Raw genomic sequence first — 22,148 nt, forward strand, 5'->3', positions numbered from 1 at the left:
AGATCAAAGTCATGAGATCAGATAGAGAAGGTGAATACATGTCTTCAGCATTCATGAACTTTTGCAGAAATCACGGCATTCGAAGACAATTCACTTGTGCAGATACTCCTCAGCAGAATGCAAGAGCTGAAAGGAAGAATGATACTTTAGCAGACAATGCTAAAGCAATGCTTAGTGAGAAGCATCTTCCGAATTAGTATTGGACAGAAGCAATAGCCACTGCAAACTATTTGCTTAATCAGCTTCCTACCAAACCGATTTAGGGTATGACACCTTGTGAAGCATTCACTGGACACAAGCCACACATTGGGCATCTCCGCACATTTGGTTGCATAGCATATGCCCACATACATGATAATTATCGTAGGAAATTGGATGCGAAGTCATGTCCTTTTCGAAGGCCCACTAAATTCTTTCCCTCTGATTCTCTTACTCATATCCACAGCATCACTTGTGTATTGAGTGCATCATCTATCAGTTTCAGTTGTTCTGAGCAAGAGAGAGAGTGAGGTAGTCTATCTCCAGCTACAGTCATCCATCTTCATTATTGACATTGGGAGAGCTCCTAGAGCTGCTCTACATCAGGCCGACCCTGATTTGGTGAAAACCACCTTCAGTGCTTTTGTTTTCAAGGTAGTTAAGCTGCTAGTGGACTGTGAATTTTTCATCTCCTAGAGCTATTTCCTACGGTCGCGATTATTGTACAGCAACTGTTGTGACCTATGCTGCAGTCATTTCTGGCAATTGCTGTTCAACATATTTTTGCAGGCCACAAATCCGAGGAGAAATGTGGCAAAGCTAAGCAGGAAAGTTGCAGCCTGTATAGCATCCAAAAAAAAAACAGCACAGCAGCAGATGTTGCTTCCAAGTTGGCATTTGCTGCAAGAACCTCAAAGCAGGAAACAGCCTATACGAAACCCTAAAAAACAAATCCGAAACTCTAAATGAGTTTGGAACATATTCAAAACTTTAGAAACAGGTCTGTAATCACTTCAAAACAGGCCCCCCTACCCAGGAACAGCTGCAACAGCTGAATACACAATAAAACTTCCCTTGTGCCAAGAGGATTTTCATTTGCAAGTACAAAGTCAGATTTCAGCCAGATTGTGCAGACTTTGGCCAAGCATTGGCTTGTGGAGCATTGAATTTTGTTGGTATAGTTTAATTCAGAGCAAGTGAATTTTTCAAAGGCCATATAATTGTGCATTTATGTAAATGGCTCAAATTCCCTGTGATGTGTTCAAAGTCCTTCCTCACGAGGATAAGTTGAATGGCATCAACTATCCTCTTTGGAGATTTGTGATTAAAACTCTTTTGGTTTCAAAAGGATCTTGGGATTTCATGACAAGAGATGAAGCCCGAGCTACAGCCCCTGGCACAACTCCACAACAAGGAGCCGGTTGAGGTGCTGGTCATGGTAGGCAGCAATCCCCCAGCCAAGCACCTGTGCTCAACCGACACCAGATCAAAGAAGACTGGATACCCCATTCTGGTAAGGCCAAGAAAGTGCCATATACACTCAAGGGGCCCGAGTGATCTATTACTATCCCTTTCCAATGCCTTTGGGTTATAAGCCTGGACTGTGGAGTTCTGCATAAATATTGCATAGAACAAATTGGTTGCAAAAGGGTTAACAATCAGGTGCTATTTAAGACAAAAAAGTTGCTTCACCCTGCCTCAAGAGAATCCACCTACAGCCTCTGATCCGGATACAAAAGCTGTGACTGTTTTACTGGTATATCAACCACAAGTGGACAATCACAAACACGATCATACCATCTCTTTAACCCAAAGAACCATGTATTCTATAGATAAATCTAAGAATGTGTTCAAACTCATCATACAGCACCAATACAAAGATACAGCGTTTAAATCTTATGATAGCCACACATATAATCAATGCCCACTTTAGAAGAATCACTTTCATCATGCACTGATTACAATGTCAATGAGGAACGAAGCCATGTCCTGGTAAGGTAGAGCTTCAATGTCGCAATAGTGCCAAACGGTCTGAATCTGATTGGTTCTGCAACGTGTACTCTATGGCTGACACATCACTGCATAAGCTGCTGTTGCTGGGTTCTCCTCTTGCTTTTTCTATATGTTGATGGTGCTCCTGATCTGGCACTTGAACAACTGGACAGTCCAGTTCCAATCACTGGAAATGTTTTCTGAACAATTGGACTAGGGAATCTCACAAAACTGTGAACTAGTTAACTAGTTGGCTAGGTGAAGCTGGTAAACCAGTCCTGAAAGGGTCAGGCAACTACAGTCAGGCGATCTCCTGATGCTGCCCCATTCTGAAGGATTGACATGCTCTGACTGTTGCTCCTTTGTCAAGGTTCGACCTGGGGGACTTGAGCTGCTTATAGGCTGTTGGTTAGAAAAGCATCTTCATGTCTGACAAAGCCGACCTGGCCCACCATCTGTAAAGCTTCGACTTACTTCAACTTCTCCTACACCTACAGCTACTCCAAACGTTCATCCCTGCCGCAAGCCTTGCCACAGGCGTGTCTCAATGTGCAATCTTTGCATGATGGGGAAATTGGCTCAGGCACCCCCATTTCGATTCGTGTAAGTCGAACCACCTCTGACAAAGTACAAGATGACTATTTTCAATCCTAGCGCAAAGTACATGTAACAAAATTTGGGACTGTTTCTAAACAATCCAGATGTGCATGCCTCCCTTAGTTACCAACAATTCAACTCTGAGAAATCCTGCAATCACGCTCGTAATACCCTGGAAATGGATTCTGGGTTGAATGTATCATGTATCAATTGTGCGGCCTAGGAGACAAACAACTGGCCATAATAAAAGCATCGCATTGTTGAAGGGTTTTCAAAGCTGAAACAATTTTGTCTGGCACTCATTACCGCATTAATGAACTCCTTTTTCTCTCTAAAATGTCATGACGGAGCATGACAATTTCCCTGATATAGTTCACGTAAGTAAAAGGTCTAACTGCAGCTTTCAGTAGGGATCCATGAGGAGACGCATTATCAATGTTGCTTTTGCTATCATCTAGATCTGCTGCCTCACCATCAGATTGTGCAGCACCATCTTCCTCTTCATGTCCACCGTCCCAAAAATCAACCCCTTGCTCTTGCTCTGCCTGTGCATCAAACGTATCCTCATCATCATCAGTGACGATGTCAGCATAGTCATCTTCAAAGTTATCATCTTCTTCACCGCTATCTTCTTCCGACGAGACTACCTCCTGCTCCTCTACTATAATATCTTCTACTGCATTCTCCGACTTGAGTGTATCTTGCATTCCATCATATACCTCCTCTGGCATCGCATGGCCTTTGTTGTCACGTTTCAGCCAGCCCTTTGGGCGAGGGAAGGGAGTAAGTAGCTGCACGGGATTGTTGCACAACAGGTGACCCAAACATGCAAGTTGTGTTCCTTCGGTTGATTTTTTGTATTTCGAAATGGCATCCTCGTGACTAGCATCAAGATCTACTCCCAATATCCGACAGAATTCGCCATAATAACTGTGTCCCTCTCTTGCCTCTCCGGCGGGCTCGAGAAGTTTCATCACTTGTCTGAAAGACTCCGATTGGGGCTCAAATCTGATCTGATAAAGTGGCTTTTTCACATACACCAAATCCGGTCTGAACCAACCGGTACATTTTGTGATATTATTTCTAAGCGTCCGATGAAGCCTGAACGCTAGCGTCATCTTATCCAATTCCTCCTTCGACTCTATAGTCACTTGAGACACAAGCGTCCACTCCTTCCATGGAGGCTCACGACCAGTCCTCTGGGTCCGTCTCACAAACACCAAAAAAAACTGAAGCATCTCGTTATTGAAGTTTCGTACTCGATTATCGTGCGCAACAGTCGCATTATGAATATCTATCTCTTCCAATTCCTTTACGTCGTTTACGGGAGACCACATCCTTACATATGGCTTTGAAAGAATTGGCTTCTTTGGGGTACCGAAAACTGGTGCTTTATTGCGATAAGGACCATACGGTCCAAACTTGTAGTAATCGTCAGGGTGCCTAACGTAAGGCTGATGAGTTTTCGTGCGGCTTTGATCTTGCGAACCGCTGCTCTGTGGGTCTTTCCGAGATTGTCCGCTTCGAGATGGTTCGTCCTTCGAGCCAACATTCTGCTTGCCCCCTTGCTGTTGTTGCTGCTGTTGCGGCTTCTTGGGCCGACCAAAACTCTCGATCCTACCACCGGAAGTCCTCCCTGGCTTTCCTTTACTTCTGCCAGCTTTCGTGATAACGCAGAGCCGGGGGGGAGGAGGACGATTCGATCTTTCAGAAAAGCTTCGATCCAGGGGAAGCGAGCTGCGGCAGTAGGCGGGGGTGGAGCCAAGCAATGCGCTGAGGAAATGCAGATGCGAGAAGCGTCTGGAAAGAGGAGAGGAAGGGAAAGCGAGGAGGAGGCCATGAAGGGAAGAGGATGAGGAAGCCAAGCAATGGGTTCGGGTGTGGGAGGGGATGGTGAGCGAGAGGATGGCAGGAGAAGCTGCTGGCGATGGCGAAGGGCAGTAGAGTTCGAGGGTGGAGGACGCCATAGCCAAGCTTGAGGCCATAGCCAAGCTTGAAGCTGGGGTTCTGGGCTTTAGACAAGCCCCAGGATAAAGGACGCCATAGCTTGGGGGGTTCAGGGCTTTAGACGAGCCCAAGGGAATGTTTTCCTTGTCCCTTGCTAGCCATTTCCCATTGCCCACTTCCCCTTAGAGCTTTGGAGCTGGGAGGTTTCCCAGTGGTCAACTCACCTCGTAGTCATGCACTCCTGATCACACCTCCTCCAACCTGTTGCGTGTGTCGCATCGAAGGCTCCTTGAGACTAGAGTGTCTGAGATAAATGCTCCGTTGTGCCAATTCACTCACAATGGTATGCTAGGTTGGGATTTTGGAAAATCTAGGCAGCCAGGCTTGTATTCCAACGTTGGGAAACATGCAGCGCTCAACATTTACCAGCCATGGGATTGCGAAAACATTCTGCCAATGGGGCTCCCCCACACCACTGTGGACAGTGGCTGGAGGTCCTCTTACAGCCTTAGGAATGTCTTTAGATCCCGGAGACTAGGCTTGAAGATTGATGGTGACAAGGTGCCATTCCGGCCAGTTCCCTTGCAATTGGTTTGGTCGGTTTTCCCTACGAGCAATGACCTTGAAACCCAACATTTTAGCAATAGGCATGCCATTCTCGCAAGGAATCGACTTCCCCTCACCAGCAATAGGTGTTGTCCACGTCAAGAACAACCACGGGTAGCCAACAATCCATTTTTAACCCCAGGATCGACGTCTGATTACCTCGTGAGGGCCTTGCCTTCTGGCCTGACATTAAAAAGATTCTTCTCTTCTTCTCCCTTCTGTCAGGGTTAGTGGTCGAACAAGGAGAAATCTAATCTCAAGGCAATTTCTATCAAGAACACTGGTAGCCACAGCCATGGCTATTGGAGGGCCATTGTTGCACCATAATTATGTTGCACGAGATGTTCACACAACACCTATTCATGAATAATCGCATCGCATTGTCCGCAATTATCATGAACCAATGTGGTGCCCATCACATCATTTGTCATCACTGATGTTCATGCCATCGCGCCACTCAAATTGTGCATCTTGCACACTGTTGCAGCAACACCACGTGCTACCCAGCTCCCGTTGGCCCCATGGGTCAGCGTTTTCCCTGTATGTTTTTCATGTCTAATGCAACGTCGCATGTAGAGAAGTCATTCTGTTGTAAGCCATGGTTTTTATATGTCTGGATATCATCATAATTCATGTGTTGAATTTCATTTTCTTATGTTCCTTGTTTGTTGTTGTGATTTTACATATACAAAGCTCTATTTTGTATAATAGTTTGATGTCAACAATTATAAGCTTCTTGCCAAGATCCATGTATTGATAGTTCTTGATTCTCATCATCTTTGAAGGGCTAGTACAGTAGTAATTGTTCACGATAATAATTGTATGGGTCCTTTGCCATGTTAAACTTTACAAATCTTATGATTCTTAGTCTTTTTCTCTTTTTAATTTTCTCATCATTGTAGTTATTTTCTGCTAGGAATGTTGCAAGACAAATGTCATCCATATTTTCTCTTCTTGTGTATTTGTTAATGATAGTCTCGCATGTTATGTCTGTTGAGTTAATGAGGAGATGTTGAAGTTGTTGTTTTCTTTTAAGAATGAGTGCTCTATTTTCTTTCATTTATAAAGTAGAAATCCTTGTCGTTCTATGTAATGGTAAAGATAGAGTAATTAAAGATGCTAATTGTGCACTCATTTTTTGTCAATGTAAAAATGTATTTCCCATTCTTCGTAATCTATCATGTGTGTTGTTGTTATCTTGTATACATGTTTTAATTGTTTGTTAAGGGTTTCTTGTTATGGCATTGTCCTTTCTATAAGATACTAAGTATAATATGTTGTGACTAAGTATGGGTCCATAATGTATTGTATGCCCATGTTTGATTGCCATAGAAGCTCATTCCTGGATTGAAAGCATTTGTGAAAATATCTTTTTGTTCTCTTTTCAAGAATAGAGTTAGTTTTTATTTTTGTGACCGTAGTGCTAGTTTATATGTTGACATGTCTAGTCCAAGATTGTTGATCCATTCGACAAATGTCCTATTTGTTTCAAGTTCGATGCATCTATATGTGTAGCGATGGTTGTGTATATTTCTTTGTAGATGTGTGTTTTATTATCTTGTAGGGGTGTTAATATCATAGTTTTATGTAGTGGAGGTTTAGGGTAGTGGAATCTGCAAAAGCTGCTCTTTTTGTGTGTTTGGATGTCCTTGATATTTTTTGTTAAGAGATTCTTGTCGCATGTTGTGTACTTGTCAACAAAAGGTGTAATGCTACTAGTTTCATGGACATCATATATAGGTGCATTTTGTATCCAAATCATACCATCTTCATGTTGGCTTCCTCTACTTTGAATTTTGTTACGAAGAAATAGTCAAGTACATTCCCAAGTAATTATTCATCTTTCATTATCAGAGTAAGGATTTGTTAAACTTTGTGAGTGCAATACCATGTACAAATTGTTGGATTATCTCTTATTAATTTCCTTATCTCAGTGCTCACGCTTTCTTAGAGTATGTGATTTGTCTTCTTGCTTGAATATTTGGTGCGCAAACATTTTGTTAGGGGTTTCCATAGCCTCTCTACACATGATAATGTCACAAAGAATGTTGGGGGTCCTAATTGAATGAGCATCACACATGCATCTTTCCTGAGTTTCTCTTTGTGATCTGGGGAAGTACATAGGTTTCTGAGTCCTTATACCCAATTCTTGACTTTAGAATGGCTTCAATGTTGGTGTCATTTATAATGTCCTTTGCATACAGTGTTCCATTTTGTAGTGGTCCTTTTCGTAAGCGCACCCAAATGGATTGCAAGTAATACTTGGTTAATGGGAACCTTAATTGATTTGAAGAAAAGTTTTGGTATATTTTGTGAGAACTTGAGGGATGCATATGTCAACTCCCACTTTGCGGTGTCTTGATATGTTAGTTTAGAATTTCCAATTTGCCTTTGTAAGCCAAAAAAAGTGTGGGGAAATTCAACTCTTTGCTTGTCTTGAAATAGTCCTAATGGTTTGTTGTTCTCACAAGGAGCCATGTATCTAATGTATGTTCCATAATCTATGACTTGCTCAGCTTTGTAATGAGGTTATGTATTAAGGTGTCTATGTAGGTCTCATTAATATCATCTATATCAGGTTCTTCTTCCTTGTTCTAGACTTCTAAATTTTCTTATGAATGCAATATCCATTGCAAATGGTCAGTCCATTGTTTGTTAATTTGTACATTACTAGATGCTCTTATATTGTAGTTTTTTCATAATTGCAAATATAATGGATGACTCATCATTCATAAACCATAGTAAGATATGTTGCACTTTGCTTGTGTCAACCACCATGACATTGATAATGCTACCTTGTATCCCATGTTGTCCACCATGTGCCAATTCTTTGATTTGAGTAAATACTATTCTTGGAGTGACCAATCATTCCTCGACATCATTTAGGATGGCCGCATCAATCAATTCAGTGTTTTGCTTCATTTGCAGAGGTACAAAATACTTCAGAATCTTATTTGCTTGTATTATTTCCTTACATTATATACAAATGTGGTGTTTTTTGTCTCTCAAAAGGTAGGTCACAATGCCTTTTGTTTATTACCAAGTGTGCATGTCTTCTTTTATGTATGCTATTTGTTTTTAAATAGCAAACGTTCACAGGGTAAGCATTCATGTGTTGGAGTGTCTACAATTGTATTGATGTATCTGCCTATAAATTTTGTGGGGGTTCTAAACACTTTTGAATACTTTTGTAATGTTTTGTAGTCATCTATTATGTGTGTTCGTTTTGTTTTTCATTTTATTGCTGTTTTTCGTGAATTTGAGTTTCCTTTTGTTATGGTTGTTATTGTAATGTTGTCATGTTGTTCAATTCCTTGATGGCGGTCATGGTTCTAGTTGTTGGACTCATCTTCACTGATTGTTGTTGCTTTTTTTTCCTTTTTTTTAATGTTTAAGATTTTACGTCTGGTAGTGTCGATACAGATTAATGTTGTTGGGTATTTCTCATTTAAGATGTACATTACATTAACCATGGAAATGGATGTATTTTTTCAATAATGTCTTCCAATGTAATGACCATGTCTTTTGTCCAAGAAGAATTGTTTCTTTCAGAATTTTGGTTTTACATGGGAAGGTAAACATTTTGGGGTATTTTATGAAAAACTAAATTTTCTGGGGTTCTTGTGCAAGTGTTATAGTTTCTGAAGTGTTGTTGTCAATTTCACCATAGAAATGATGCGTTTTTAATTTGAAGCCAAACATGTGGAAGAAAACATATTGTAAGAACAAATCCTCTGCGTATTAGCAAGAATTGTTATCCAGTAATGCGCTAAAGTAGTCCTTAATACTTGTGAATTTTGTTAAAAGAGTGTTGATTAAAAGAATTTGTGTCCCATTCCTCTTGCTAGAAGAGAGGCATTTCTAAGAGTTTTGTACATTGCAAGTAAGTCATTTTTCTTAATGTTTCAAGGATGATATGAAATCGCAACATAGAAGATACACACATAGATACGGACCTATTTTGTGGATACAGTTTGAAGAAGTGTATATCCATGTGTGCTTTTGTGGTTTGGTGTGTGCTTCCCATTTGCATGAGCTGAGTTTGTAGATATGCTTGAATTTGTAAAGCTTGATGGAAGATTATGCTTTCAAAACGAAGAGATTATGTTGTAAAAGTATATGCATGTTCTTTGATCATTGGAATTAGATTTATAATTTTGAAGTTCTTGAGTGTGGAGAATGTGGCACAGGGGTTGGGGTAACTATGACAACAATATATTGCTTCACATAGAACTGTACGTGTCTACAAAGTTCTAAGTAAGAGGTTTGCTTTCCCTCATAAACTACCTATACATTTTGCAAGAAACATAAAGATTTGTAGTACAGTGAATGTAGTCTTAAGGTCTATCCTTGTTTTTGTGTGGTTGTAATTGTTTTTTTGAGTGCACAATGTCAGCTCAAAATTTTTATGTGGATTTGTGTGTAGAGTATATTCATAAAGAGTTTGTAATTCACATTGTATAAGGAAATGTCAGCATAATGAAGAGGTGTGAATATGTACGTGTGTGATGTCTTCGCTGTGTTTGTTGAATATGTTACAATAAATGGTTGTTCAACGATAAGTGGGATGTGTGTCTTTCTGATGTTTTTGGTACATCAACCAAGATCCTTGTCTTTACAAAGAAGTGAATGTATGAATGAGTAGGACTAGCGTTAATTATAAAGCACGCGTTCAGATTCATTGTAGAACTTATGACCACAACATGCAAAATATGCTATGAAGTTGTTTCCATGTAATGGAATATATGTTTGCTCATCATGTGTCACATATTCAATATTGTGTGCTATGTGATAAAAAGAAGGGCAGAACTACTTCATTAGTTATGAAACTCATTTGTAGTAATAATGAATTTGAAATTTATCTACCCTTGTGTGAAAGCTTACATTGGTGTAGGTGTTCCTAAGCTGTTGTCTTTATTTTCTTGATAATTTTCCTTACAAAGAGTCCATATTTTTGGTGTGCAAAAAATGAGGGAGGTGTAATTCAAGCATGTTTATGAATGAACAAGGTAAATTCAAGACCTTGCCTACCCACATATCCTTCAATACAATTTCTATGTTTGCACCATCCAAAAGTTGTGACAACTTACAAGGCCTTTGAGTTAAGGAATCTTTTCTAAGATAGTAATTCTATCACATGTCAAACAACAAGCTATATTATTCTCCCTTCACTCCCATATCCAACCTGTTGGATATGTTTGTGAAACACCTGGCACAATTTCACTAAGATTGATGCACCTTTGGTCAACGCCAAGATCTTTAAATCTAACATGTTCAATGCAATGGGTTGGCTATTCTTTTTTGTCCCAACATTTCTCAGTATGAAATGACAAAAGCCAACCATTTTGGAATTTTATGCAATCTTCACATAGTCAGAGCAGCGATTGCTCCAAATGTCAGCTCTACAATGCAAATAGAAGTAACAATCTCACACTTTAATAGCAAAAAAGCTATGAAAATTCAGCTTATGTAACTTCTTGGGGGGGAAACATTTGACAGTGAAATGGTACTGATATCAAATCATCTGCATCTTCACCATCACCAATGATCAACTGATCCATTTGTCGTATTGAGCTTCCTAGCTTGATGACTATAGCTACCACCATAGCGAAAGGAAGGTAGTTCATCTATCCTTTGTTGATGAGATCCATGCACTCTTCCTTGTATTTTGAAATGATCATCTGTCGGACAAATATTGGATTAAATATGAACTATTCGGAATGCTCAATCCTAGCGGAAGGGTAAAAAATTAAGGTGTAATTCGAAGATCCATTGTCATTGTGGGTATTCCTACTATAGACTGAGAAGTTGGTGATCTTTATACAATCACCAATATTTAAGTTTTTAATAAAGTTTGCATAATATACCTCATGTCCATAAAGATAGTAGAAGTTTTTGCTATAGTGTAAAGTATAAAGGTGGCCTTGCTAAAGCATAAATAATGAAAGTGGTACAAACTCAAAGAACCTATATTTATGTCATAAGTCTCCTAAAATTCAGGTGACGGTGAAGCTTACCCATGTGCACATCAACTTCCTAATTGTATAAGCGCATGTGCACACTCATAAATTCTGAAAATGCTAATGCCCTAGTAGTCTCAAAGTACCAAGGATTCCTTATAAGATTTCTTCTCCTCTTCTTGCATTTAATCTTCTTCTTCTCTTTAACTTGAACATAATTTGAGTTTGAATATTCATTTGACAGGGCCACTTTAATAGGCATTGTTGCAACCAATGTAAAGAACTTTTAAATACTTACAAGGGTCAATATCAAACCCTTACACTTCTAAAATCATCATGTGCAAGCACCAGCAAAGGTGTTGTCATCATGCTCCAAGGAACTCGAGCACATATAATTGCATGACACTTTACAACTATTATCTCATACATGCTCTCAATATCTTCATAATCATTTAATCATTTATTGCTAAAACACAATACAACTCTTGAAAATCATTTCAAAGTCCTCCTACAGTATGTATGATCTATCGATGTAGATTACATGAACAGGGGGCAAGACATAGATGATATTTTCTTATAAATATGCTAATCGTAGTAGTAGCTAGCCAATAATTTGCATTCACCATGTAAGGCAACCATTGCAAAATTATGTGCAAAGTATGGTATGTACAAGTGCACCAATGTTGAGTTGCTTCCAACCCGATAATAAATAAGAAAACAAATTTGAACACATAGGATGAGGGCAATACTACATTGGCATGGACCATATGTACAAGCCATCATTTCATAGAGCTAATGCAATGAAAATTCCCAATTTCAATTAAGTGAATGAAATTTAAATTTCCAAGTACTTTACATAGAATGATTTCAGTACACTACCCCATCACAACCATATTCTACAATGTGCTCATCATTTTCACCCCTCATGTACATCCGAAAATGGAATTTAAATTTCCAACTACTTTACACATAATGATTTTAGTTCACTACCCCATCACAACCATGCTCTACAATGTGTTCATCATTTTCACCCCTGATGTACATCCAAAGATTGCCCATGGGTAAGGACATCCTTTAAAATTAGCAAACCCTCACTATTGCAAGTTACACACCTATCATATCTTGAAATACAATCATGACTAAATGGTGTTCATTATTTATAGGATAAGTGCGAATATTTTTTGATTGCCAACATTCATCTTCGACCTTCTCAACAAAAGGTCAGACCTAAGTCACCATGATCAAACCACTTCCAAAAACTTAAAGTTCTCTACCAAATTTCAGAACATTTAGAATTGAAAGAGTTGAACCCCCTTGAATCCCAATCTTAACACATTGTTCCATTAAAAATCCTTAAGTATGACCTAATTCTACTCTCATGGTCAACCTAAGATCATATTCTACATCATTTCCAATCCTCATGTACATCCAAACATTGCGCATGAGCAAGTACATCTTTAAAGAATAACGTGAATGCATGTGCATCCAAGGATTTTTTAAAGCAAATACAATGACAATCTCCAAGTAGTTTATGTAAATTTGCACAATAATTTTGATCGACTACTCCATCACAATCATGTTCTACAATATCTTCATGATTTTCACCCCTCATGTACATCCAAACATTGCTCATGGGCAAGAATATTGTTTAAAAAATAGCACACCACCAATGTTGCAGGTTATGCATCTATCATATCTTCAAATAGGCATGCAAGAGAGAAAACTAGGATTGTTGTAGAAGCAACAGAGAAATTGAGGAAGGATACAATAAGTAAGGCAAAGATAGCATGAGGTTGCAGCCATAGTGGGGCCTGCTATAGCCACATCATCCATTAAAATTAGCAGCAGGGAAGAAGCAAAAAGGAGCAGCGAGATAGCACATTACGCTTTGTAGCCATGGTACAAACTTATACCACATACCTCAATTAATATACCATTTCATTGTTGCAACGATTATCTACAATATGTTCATTTTCAACCCTCTTGTACATTCAAACATTGGCTGAGAGCAATTATATCTTTAAGAAAATAGATACACTACATGTGGGCCCGTGGGCCCGAAGTTTTGGTAAAAGCAAATGCATTAAAAATTTCCAAGTACTTTACATCGAATGATTTCATTTCACTACCCCATGACAATCATAATCTACAATGTGTTCATCATTAACACCACTCATGCACATCCAAAAATGTGTTCATCATTAACACCACTCATGCACATCCAAAAATGGAATAAAATTTCCCAAGTACTTTACACAGAATGATTTCAGTTCACTACCCCATCACGATTAACTATGACTGAATTCAAATTTCATGGTCAACCTAAGACCTTTAGGAGGTTAACCACGAGATAATAAATGCAATTGCAATATGCAAGTAGAAAATTGGGATTGGGATTGGGTCGAGCCAAAGAGATGGACCTTTACCAAGACCAAAAAAAGGGCTCCCTTAGAGGTAGCAAGTATATTTTTTAAAATACAACTAGACTACATGTGGGCCCAATGATTTCGTAGAAGCAAGTGAAATTAAAATTCCTAATTACTTTACAAAAAATGATTTCAGTGCACTACCCCATCACAACCATATTCTACAATGTGTTCATCATTTTCACCCCTCATGTACATCCCAAAATGGAATTAAAATTTCCAAGTACTTTACATAATATGATTTTAGTTCACAACCCTATCATAACCATATTCTACAATGTGTTCATCATTTTTACCGCTCATGTACATCCAAACATTACCCATGGGCAAGGACATCCTTACAAATTAGTGAACCCTCGAGTTCCAAAAGCTTATAGTTCCCTACCAAATTTCAAAATATTCAGAATTGAAAGAACTGAACCCCCTTGAATCCTAATCTTAATGCACATTTCCATTAAAAATCCCAACTATAACTGAATTCAGCTTAGACCTTTACAGGGTAAAGCACGAGATAATAAATGCAATTGCAATATGCAAGTAGAAAAAAATTCGCAAGTACTTTACACAAAATGATTTCAGTTCACTACCCCATCAAAACCATATTCTATAATATGTTTGTCATTTGCACCCCTCATGTACATCTAAACATTGCCCATAGGCAAGGGTATCCTCAAAAATTGGCAAACCCTCAAAACTCTTCCAAAAACTTAAAGTTATCTACTACAGAATTTTCAGAATTAAAAGAATTAAATTCTCTTAAATCCTAATCTTAAGGCATAGTTCCATTAAAAATCCTAAAGTATCATTGTTTTTAGCTCTCATGACATTTAGGAGGTAAACCATGAGATACTAAATGCAATTGCAATATGTGAGTAGAAAATTGGGAGTGGCAAACCAAAGAGATAGACCTTTACCAAGACCAACCGAAAGGGTCCCTCAGAGGCTATTAGCAAGTGTGAGGTTTGACATGGCAAAGCAAAAGTTTGCCACAAAGGTGATGCATATAGAACTAGTTGACCGTGAAGGCTCTCTTAACATTCCATCAACCAACCAATAAATTTTGAACAACAATAACTAGGAGTCCAAATATAAGTCCACAATAGGAAATAAGCAAAGTCATTATATAAGATGATGAAGCATCGTGATCCATGCACCATTCTCAACATAGCATGTAATATGTTTGAAAAACCTCTTGAACCTACATAGTCAACCATACATTCAAATGCCTTCCATGGATGTTGCATGCCACCAACATACTATATGTGACAAATAACTAGAATAGGAACCCCCTTTTTTGTATAGCCAGAAGCAGTAGCATTCGATGGTCAAGCATGTTGCTTGTTTAAAGGCCATCCCATAACACACCAAAATGAGGACACAAAGCTGTGCAGCTAACCAACAGAGCACGAGAAGAAGAACATGATTCTAGATCATAGAAGAAGTTTAAAACATACAAGATGTTGGAAGACATGCCCACAACGGCCACACATGAACATAATGGTGCATTGCTCATAGAAAGAAGATCAAAATAGCTTACAATATAGACAACAAAGACAATAGTGCATCACACATAGAAAGAAGTCCAAAAAGCCGCTATTGCCCAACAATTGTAGAGCCAACCATGTCAAACACAACAAATGTGGAGTGGGCCACTTCACAGCACTTGAAATCCAGGCACAACAGATAGAGCAAACATGGATCTAGTAGAGTGTTGAGTAAGGTGCAAAATAGAGTAGAAGAGAGAAGAAACCCCCAACACACAAACTAACCCTCCACTAAGCATGAGTCAACCGGTCAAACTAACCAAGTACTTTCAAATTGCTTGTTTTCCCAACCCAACCCAAAAATTCCCACCCTTTCTTAAGACCCTTAGCAATGCCAAAAAGTCCTTGCATCAACATCAAAATGTTCAAGATTGGAGAGCACTTTTAACTCAATTGAAAGAGGTCAGAATGTTTTTGGTTCTAGTTTGTTGATGTTATCTTTATTTAGTTTAATAATGGATTAGGGACTGGTGTAAGATGACTTGATTCTAGACCTTAATGTGGCTGTTAGGAATATGTAGGCTATTTTTTCTTAGGGCGGTGGTTGTGTAAAATGTCATGTAGGGTAATGCATATGATGGAGGTGGATGCAAGGAAGGTTCATGTGGGTATCATAGAAAGCACATGGGCCATTCAATGAAGGAAGCATAGGCATTGTTGTCTTATAAAGGTGTACAATGAATGGCATCCAGATGTCTTTCAAACAATGTTTTGCCAGGTTGAGAAGAATGAGGATTAGAAGTCCTTAGCCATGAGAGCACACTCAGTGAGTGAACAAGGATTCATGCTAGCAAGACACAAATTGTGCCAATTAATTGGAGTGATATCCTAATACAAGTAAGTGTTGTGTCGGGTATGAAGCAAAGATCTGCACCTTCTTAGAACCTACACATTGACACGGACAAGCCATCTTCAAAAAAATTGAAGCTATACTAGATTTACAAAATGAGACCTAAATGCCAACAAAGGTATGAGGCCCGATGAGAGGAGAATCTTCACCGAGGTGGAATGAATTGGCAAGATCAAGCAACCAAAAGACCAAGGTTCATAATCGAGAATGGACAACTAAAGGCAAATAATAGGAGTAGAGAGTGGCATCTGATAGTAGAGAGCACAAGGTGTAAGGAGACCTAGCCTAGCTACAAGAGATCCATCATCCAGTACAACATCAACCCTAGAAGTGAACTAGTCCTTATCTCTGAATCGGAACCAAGAGGAACCTCAAGACCGCTATGTGGTGTAGACCTCGAGTAGTCATCATTGAAAAGAAAGGAATCTACAGAATAATTCCACAAGGAGCCATTGTATGAGCTAAGATATGAGCAAGGCCATCTAGAAACAACGAATATCAAGCCTCAAGTCAAGGCATGCATCCAACTAAGAGCGGTGTGCCAGACTAGAAGAAGGCATACAAAGTTGAGAGTTGAGGCATGCAATCTTCAATTAGAGGCTAATGTAGGAGCCAAGATATGAGGGTGGCCATCCAGAAATGCAATAGGTGTCAAGCACTGAGTAAACATGAGCATTTGACTATGAGGGATGTGCTACACCATAGGAACCAAGGAAGATCCCCATGTCAAGGCATGCACAGTACCATGAGTGTAGGTACATGCAACAAGATCTAAGGCTCAATTTTGCATGAAGGTGCACCATGAACCAAGAAAGACCCCAAAAAACAAAGAAGCCCATGCCATGAGAATCCTTGATTTTAGAAGCCTCAATTGACGAATGGCACCCAAGAAGATAGAGGCTTAGAATTGGAGAAGCCATTCCCAAGGAGCACCTCAATCACAAGGCACCAAGCAAAAACATCCCCACCAATAAATGTGAAGTTCCAAGACTTTAAGAAAGCAAAAGATGAAGATCCATACAACCGAATGCAGAGCTTTCTATGAGTGTGTGCCACCAATAGATGAAAAACTAAGGACAAGTACATGAACTACTTCTCGTGTATGTTGTTGAGAATGGAACAAAGGTAGTTCAACCGATTCCCATCTAGCATTCTCAAGACCGTATCATATGTCGAAATTCTTCTTGAGGCAGTTTGATCAACAAGTTAATGAGGATATGCCAAAACCAAGCTCAATGAATTAGAGAAAAAGGAGGAGGCAATTCAAGAATGTGTTATGAATGTGATCCATAATCAATCAATTGCTCAAGCTACCTAATGAAAAAATGATGCATACATGGTTGTTCCATGGCATAAACATGGATCTCAATTCATGGGAGATAGTCAACCCAACAAGAAACTAGGAGGAATGTTGGTAATATAGTATATCTCACACATACCTTATGCACTCAAACTCCAAAGATTTCTCACATGAAATATAGTGAAACTATAGTACAACTACTATGCATAGATCCCACAAATACGTCTAAACAAATGTTTTATATATCAAGGAAAATTGACAACAGATAAAGCCTACCGGGTGTGTTGGCCTTACAAGAATCATATACTAAGGACCCTAAAAGCCAACTTAGTTGAGGAATCTAACACCTAGGTCAAGTCTCCAGCCAACTTTCCTTTCTCAATAGCATCACTTGGTGGCTCTCATGTGCATAAAAGAATAAAGCACATCTACATAGTCCCGAGACCAAAAAGAGGGGTTTTAACCTCCTTCCATGCGATCATATAGGAGCCAACCACCATCGAGAGACTTCATTGTCACACTATACACTACCACATAGCTCTCATGCACATGGCTATTTCACCAGAGGACCCAATCACCCATGAATACTTGCATGGGCCAATCGCATTGAGTCATCCATCACATAGCTTTATCAACATTCAATAAACATTGGGAGATTCGAGTGGTCCTTCTATAACATTCCCCCCTTGAACTGAATGAAGAGAGTAGCAATTGAGCTAACAAAGTTGGTAGAGTTGCTAACACATAGAATGACTGAGCTAATACTCAATAGTGCAATGACAACAAGCACCCTACAAATACATATGATCCAACACTTAAAAGCCTAATCATCTTCCATAACTCCGGAGAAATCTGCATGTTTATCTGACGTCGATGCTTCATAGAGTTTGGTCTTCAAATTCCTCATATTTTTATCCTTTTTCTTCCTCTAACAATGCTCTTCTACATGCCTAAGCTTTCCACAATAGTTGCATCTCTTCTTGCTCTTTATATTACCTCTTTGCAACAACATAATATTTTCCACAATAGCTGCATCTCTTCCTGCTCTCTTTATATTTTGCAACATAAGAAGGCTCACTTTGAAAAGGATCCTCTCTCTTCTCTTTACTAAGAAAAAGAGCAACACAATCTAAGAATACATATCATCATTTAGCCTCAAAATCTTGATGATTTAGTTAACCTGGATGGTAAAATTTTTGGTCGATGTTGATGCTTCATAGACTTTGGTCTTTGAATTCCTTGTCTTTTCATCCTTTTTCTTCCTCCAACAATGCTCTTCTACATGCCCAAGCTTTTCACAATAGCTACTATAGCTCTTCCTGCTCTTTATATTACCTCTATGCTTTGCAACATAAGAAGGCTCACTTTGAAAAGGATCTCCTCTCTTCTCTTCACTAAGAAAAATACCAACACAATCTGAGAACTACATATCATCATCTAGCCTCAAAATCCTGATAGTTTCAGTATACTCGGATGGCAAACTTTTTAAAAGAATTGTTTTCTTACCTTCATCTTTGACGCTTGATCCAAGCTCATGAAGTCTTTGAGCAATGCCTGCATTCAATTTAGAAATGTTTCCAAACTCTTAAAATTGTTCATTTACAAACCCAAAGATATCCAATTCAATGGACCTAATTTTCCCTCCTAGCAATTAGGCACTTATCTCTACCTCATGTAGAAGAGCCTTTGGAATGTAGTAGTAGGGACTAAGAAGAATCCCAAAAGTGGAAGACACAAGATGCAGATAAAGTATAAGTATGGGAGAACAAGAATGAATAGGAAATCGGTATCATTGGAAGGGCATTTGTTCCTAAACACTTCCACCACATCAATGGTGGAAAGATGGCAGAGCTGAGAATTAGAGAACCATCCAAATGTTGATATAGTAACAAGTGGACATCTAACATAAAAGCCAAGTCAACCAAGAAGTCATTGAGTGCGATGGATATGCTTATAAGGTCATGCCCTTGGGGATAAGGAACATGCCAATGACTTTTCAAAGGTTCATGGTGGAAACATTCAAGGAGTATGTCACTAAGTTTCTTGCACTTAGACAATTGGTCATCTCTCCTAACTCAAAAAAGTCTTTGAGAAACGCCAAGCAGTTGGAATCTCCTTAAATTTGACAAAGTCTATTTTTTGGGTAGGAGCTGGCATTGTGCTCGAGCATGCTATCTCTAAAGATGGTATCAAAATTCATAAATCAAATATAGAAGCCATAAAATAAGTTATTGAACCTAAGAATCTAACCTAGAAAGGAGAGCATTCATAAGTTTTGTTAGTTTCTATAGGAGATTTGTCAAAGATTTTGCTAGAATTGCAGTAATACTTTATGAGCTCACCAAAAAGGAGGTGAAGCTCATTGGAATGGAAACTTGTCTATGACATTCCAAGCCTTGAAAAAACAATAGAAAACCACACCCATTCTACATCACTTGAGAGGGGATGTGATCTTTCATGTACATGATGCTTATGGTATTCCATAGTTATCATCTTGGCACAACTAGATGGCCAACTAGACTACCTAGAATACTATGCCATCCACATCACGACCCACCTTGAGTGAAACTATAGCATCATTGAGTGAGAGGCCTTAGACATGGTCTATAGTCTTCAAAAATTTCGATACTATTTGCTTGGTCAACCCTTTATAGTCATCCAAGGAAGATTGGTACATTAGATGTTGTTGTAGTAGGAATTCAACTTCCAAATCATACACAGGCCCAAAAAGTCACACATCGGAGAAGATTTCCTTTGAAGACTATCAAGACTAGACAATGAAAAGGGAGTCAACACTAATCTTACAAATGCTCATCTATTTGCAACTGACATCCTAGAGGATGAATATGAGGATATGCTCTAGTACCTAACTCATGAAAAATTTCCAAAAGATATGCATAGAGGCAAATAGGGGTATCTAGCACTTGAAACTTGGAGCTACAATCTAATTAAAGGACAACTCTATCACCAGGGCATAGATGGAATCTTGCAGAGATAATTTCTAGAACACCAACAAGCTATTGTTCTCATCAAGGCACATACAAGCCCAGAAGACACTCTAACAGAGAGATCACAATGTAAAAATTCCTTCAAGGAGGGCTTTGGTGGAGCACTTTGTTCAAAAACATCCATAGTTGATGCATAGAATGTGATGCATGCCAAAGATCTAGGTGGCTTCTACCTCAAATCACATTCCACAAAATTTGAGCTCCCTATGAGAAGGATTTCAGTGAAAGGGCTTAGAATTCATGGACCATTTAGACAATCTTCACAATATACACAAAATAAGTACATCATCTTAGAAATATAACACAAAAACTTATGGATAGAGGCAAAGGCATTATCATCTCAGAGCACAACCAAGTTCATTTATGAGAATGTCATATGTAAACACGGGTGCCCAAATGATCTCATTAATGACCAAGGCACACACTTCATAAATGAAGTGTTCAACATACTTGTTAAGGAATTACTTATAATTAAATATATGCTCCAAACATAAAATTGCTTGAAATGTATGTCAAAAGAGAGGAGAAAAAAATTCAAAACCTAGATCACTAAATATACTAATGATGCATTGCGTTTTGTCAACAATGAAAATTCTTGAATTTCACATGGTAGAGCGGTAGTCTCATGATAGAATTAACCTTCACATAATAATGAAGTTATTTTTTCTCTAGGGATTTCTGCCATGTTGAGGTGGAGAGTGGAAAGTCTTGTAGATAGCCCCTATTGGTTGTTTCTCTTATGCTGGGGACTAGATAAAGCATCCTCTCCCCTTAACCCATTCTTGACCCTTCTCCCTTGTGCACTTGCACTAGATTAGACCCAATGTAGAGCGAGCATAGACTACTCTCAACACACATAAACTATCCAATCATACTTTTTGAAATAAGGGGTTAACTCCTATAGCTTGAAAGTAAAACTTGAAGCCCAAATAATAGCTCAACGAGAGCTCAACTACCAAAAAATCAAGGACTAGAGTATATTTGCTAAAAGTTGATAGAATTAATAAAAGAATTATTCAAGAATGAAGTTAGAATAGAATGAGACTGCACACCAAAAAAGCAAGTGTTTTGCAGTGTGCAATCCTGCTTCATCCTCAGATGTGGGGCAAGTATACTGAAATAAATATCCAAAGACAAAAGGTCAAAAAAAGAAGCAAAACCCTTCAAGAAGATATCAATATTCAACATCCAAATCTTGACACTTTAAAGCATGCATATAAGAAACACCAATCAAGAATATATGATACAAAAGCAAGCAGTGAATACAATAGTGTTCTCTTTATAGTATAGGACTAACAATGAACATGGAAAGCAAGACCCATGCACAAGAAATGCCTGCAACAAAAGACCAAGGCATTATCAATGCACAAAAAGTGCATGCAACAAAGCCAAAAAGTAGGTAGGACCAAGGCAGCTATTGAAGCTACTTGCTTCCATAGACCCACTTGAATCCTGCCCATTTTTCCCCACTCTTGCCTCATGCAACAAAGAATCACTCATGAGTCAAAAGGTGTCATGAGAAGATTTACAACATAATATTATAAATTAGTAAAGATAAGGGAAAGTAGACACCCTAAAAAGAAAAAGAAAAGATTCAACAGCCATGAAATTCTAGGAAAAGCTATTCCTATTACCAAATGGTAAATAAGCAAGTTGCAACTATTGATAAGAGACAAGAAACACAATTGCACTTGGTTTTGGCTAGATCTATAGGGTGCATAGCTTTGAAAGGAAAAAAATTTCAAACATATTAGAGTACATTTCAAATAGATTCGCCCAGATCTGCAAAGGGTAAAGCCACTATCTAACCTACTCAAGCTCTTGTTACCATCACAATGTTCTTGTGAGCCAAAATTGATGCCACACAAGAGAATGAAACACAAGTCCTATCACATGAGAATCTACATGCTAGTTAAAATACAAAGAAGATAATATGCCA

General features: G+C 38.6%; 1 protein-coding gene across 1 annotated transcript; it reads right to left on the reverse strand.

Moving 5' to 3' along the window:
* Positions 1-2,356: 2,356 nt before the first annotated feature.
* LOC147889344 (uncharacterized) lies at positions 2,357-4,572 on the reverse strand. Its single transcript, XM_087391724.1, has one exon. It carries the CDS (start codon positions 4,551-4,553, stop codon positions 2,871-2,873), a length of 1,683 nt encoding a protein of 560 aa, XP_087247850.1. The 5' UTR covers positions 4,554-4,572; the 3' UTR covers positions 2,357-2,870.
* Positions 4,573-22,148: the final 17,576 nt, after the last annotated feature.

This window comes from Dipteris shenzhenensis, chromosome 20 (assembly GCF_047967505.1).
Source record: "Dipteris shenzhenensis isolate YYH24624 ecotype China chromosome 20, Dip_SZ_1.0, whole genome shotgun sequence".
Taxonomy (NCBI): Eukaryota; Viridiplantae; Streptophyta; class Polypodiopsida; order Gleicheniales; family Dipteridaceae; genus Dipteris; species Dipteris shenzhenensis.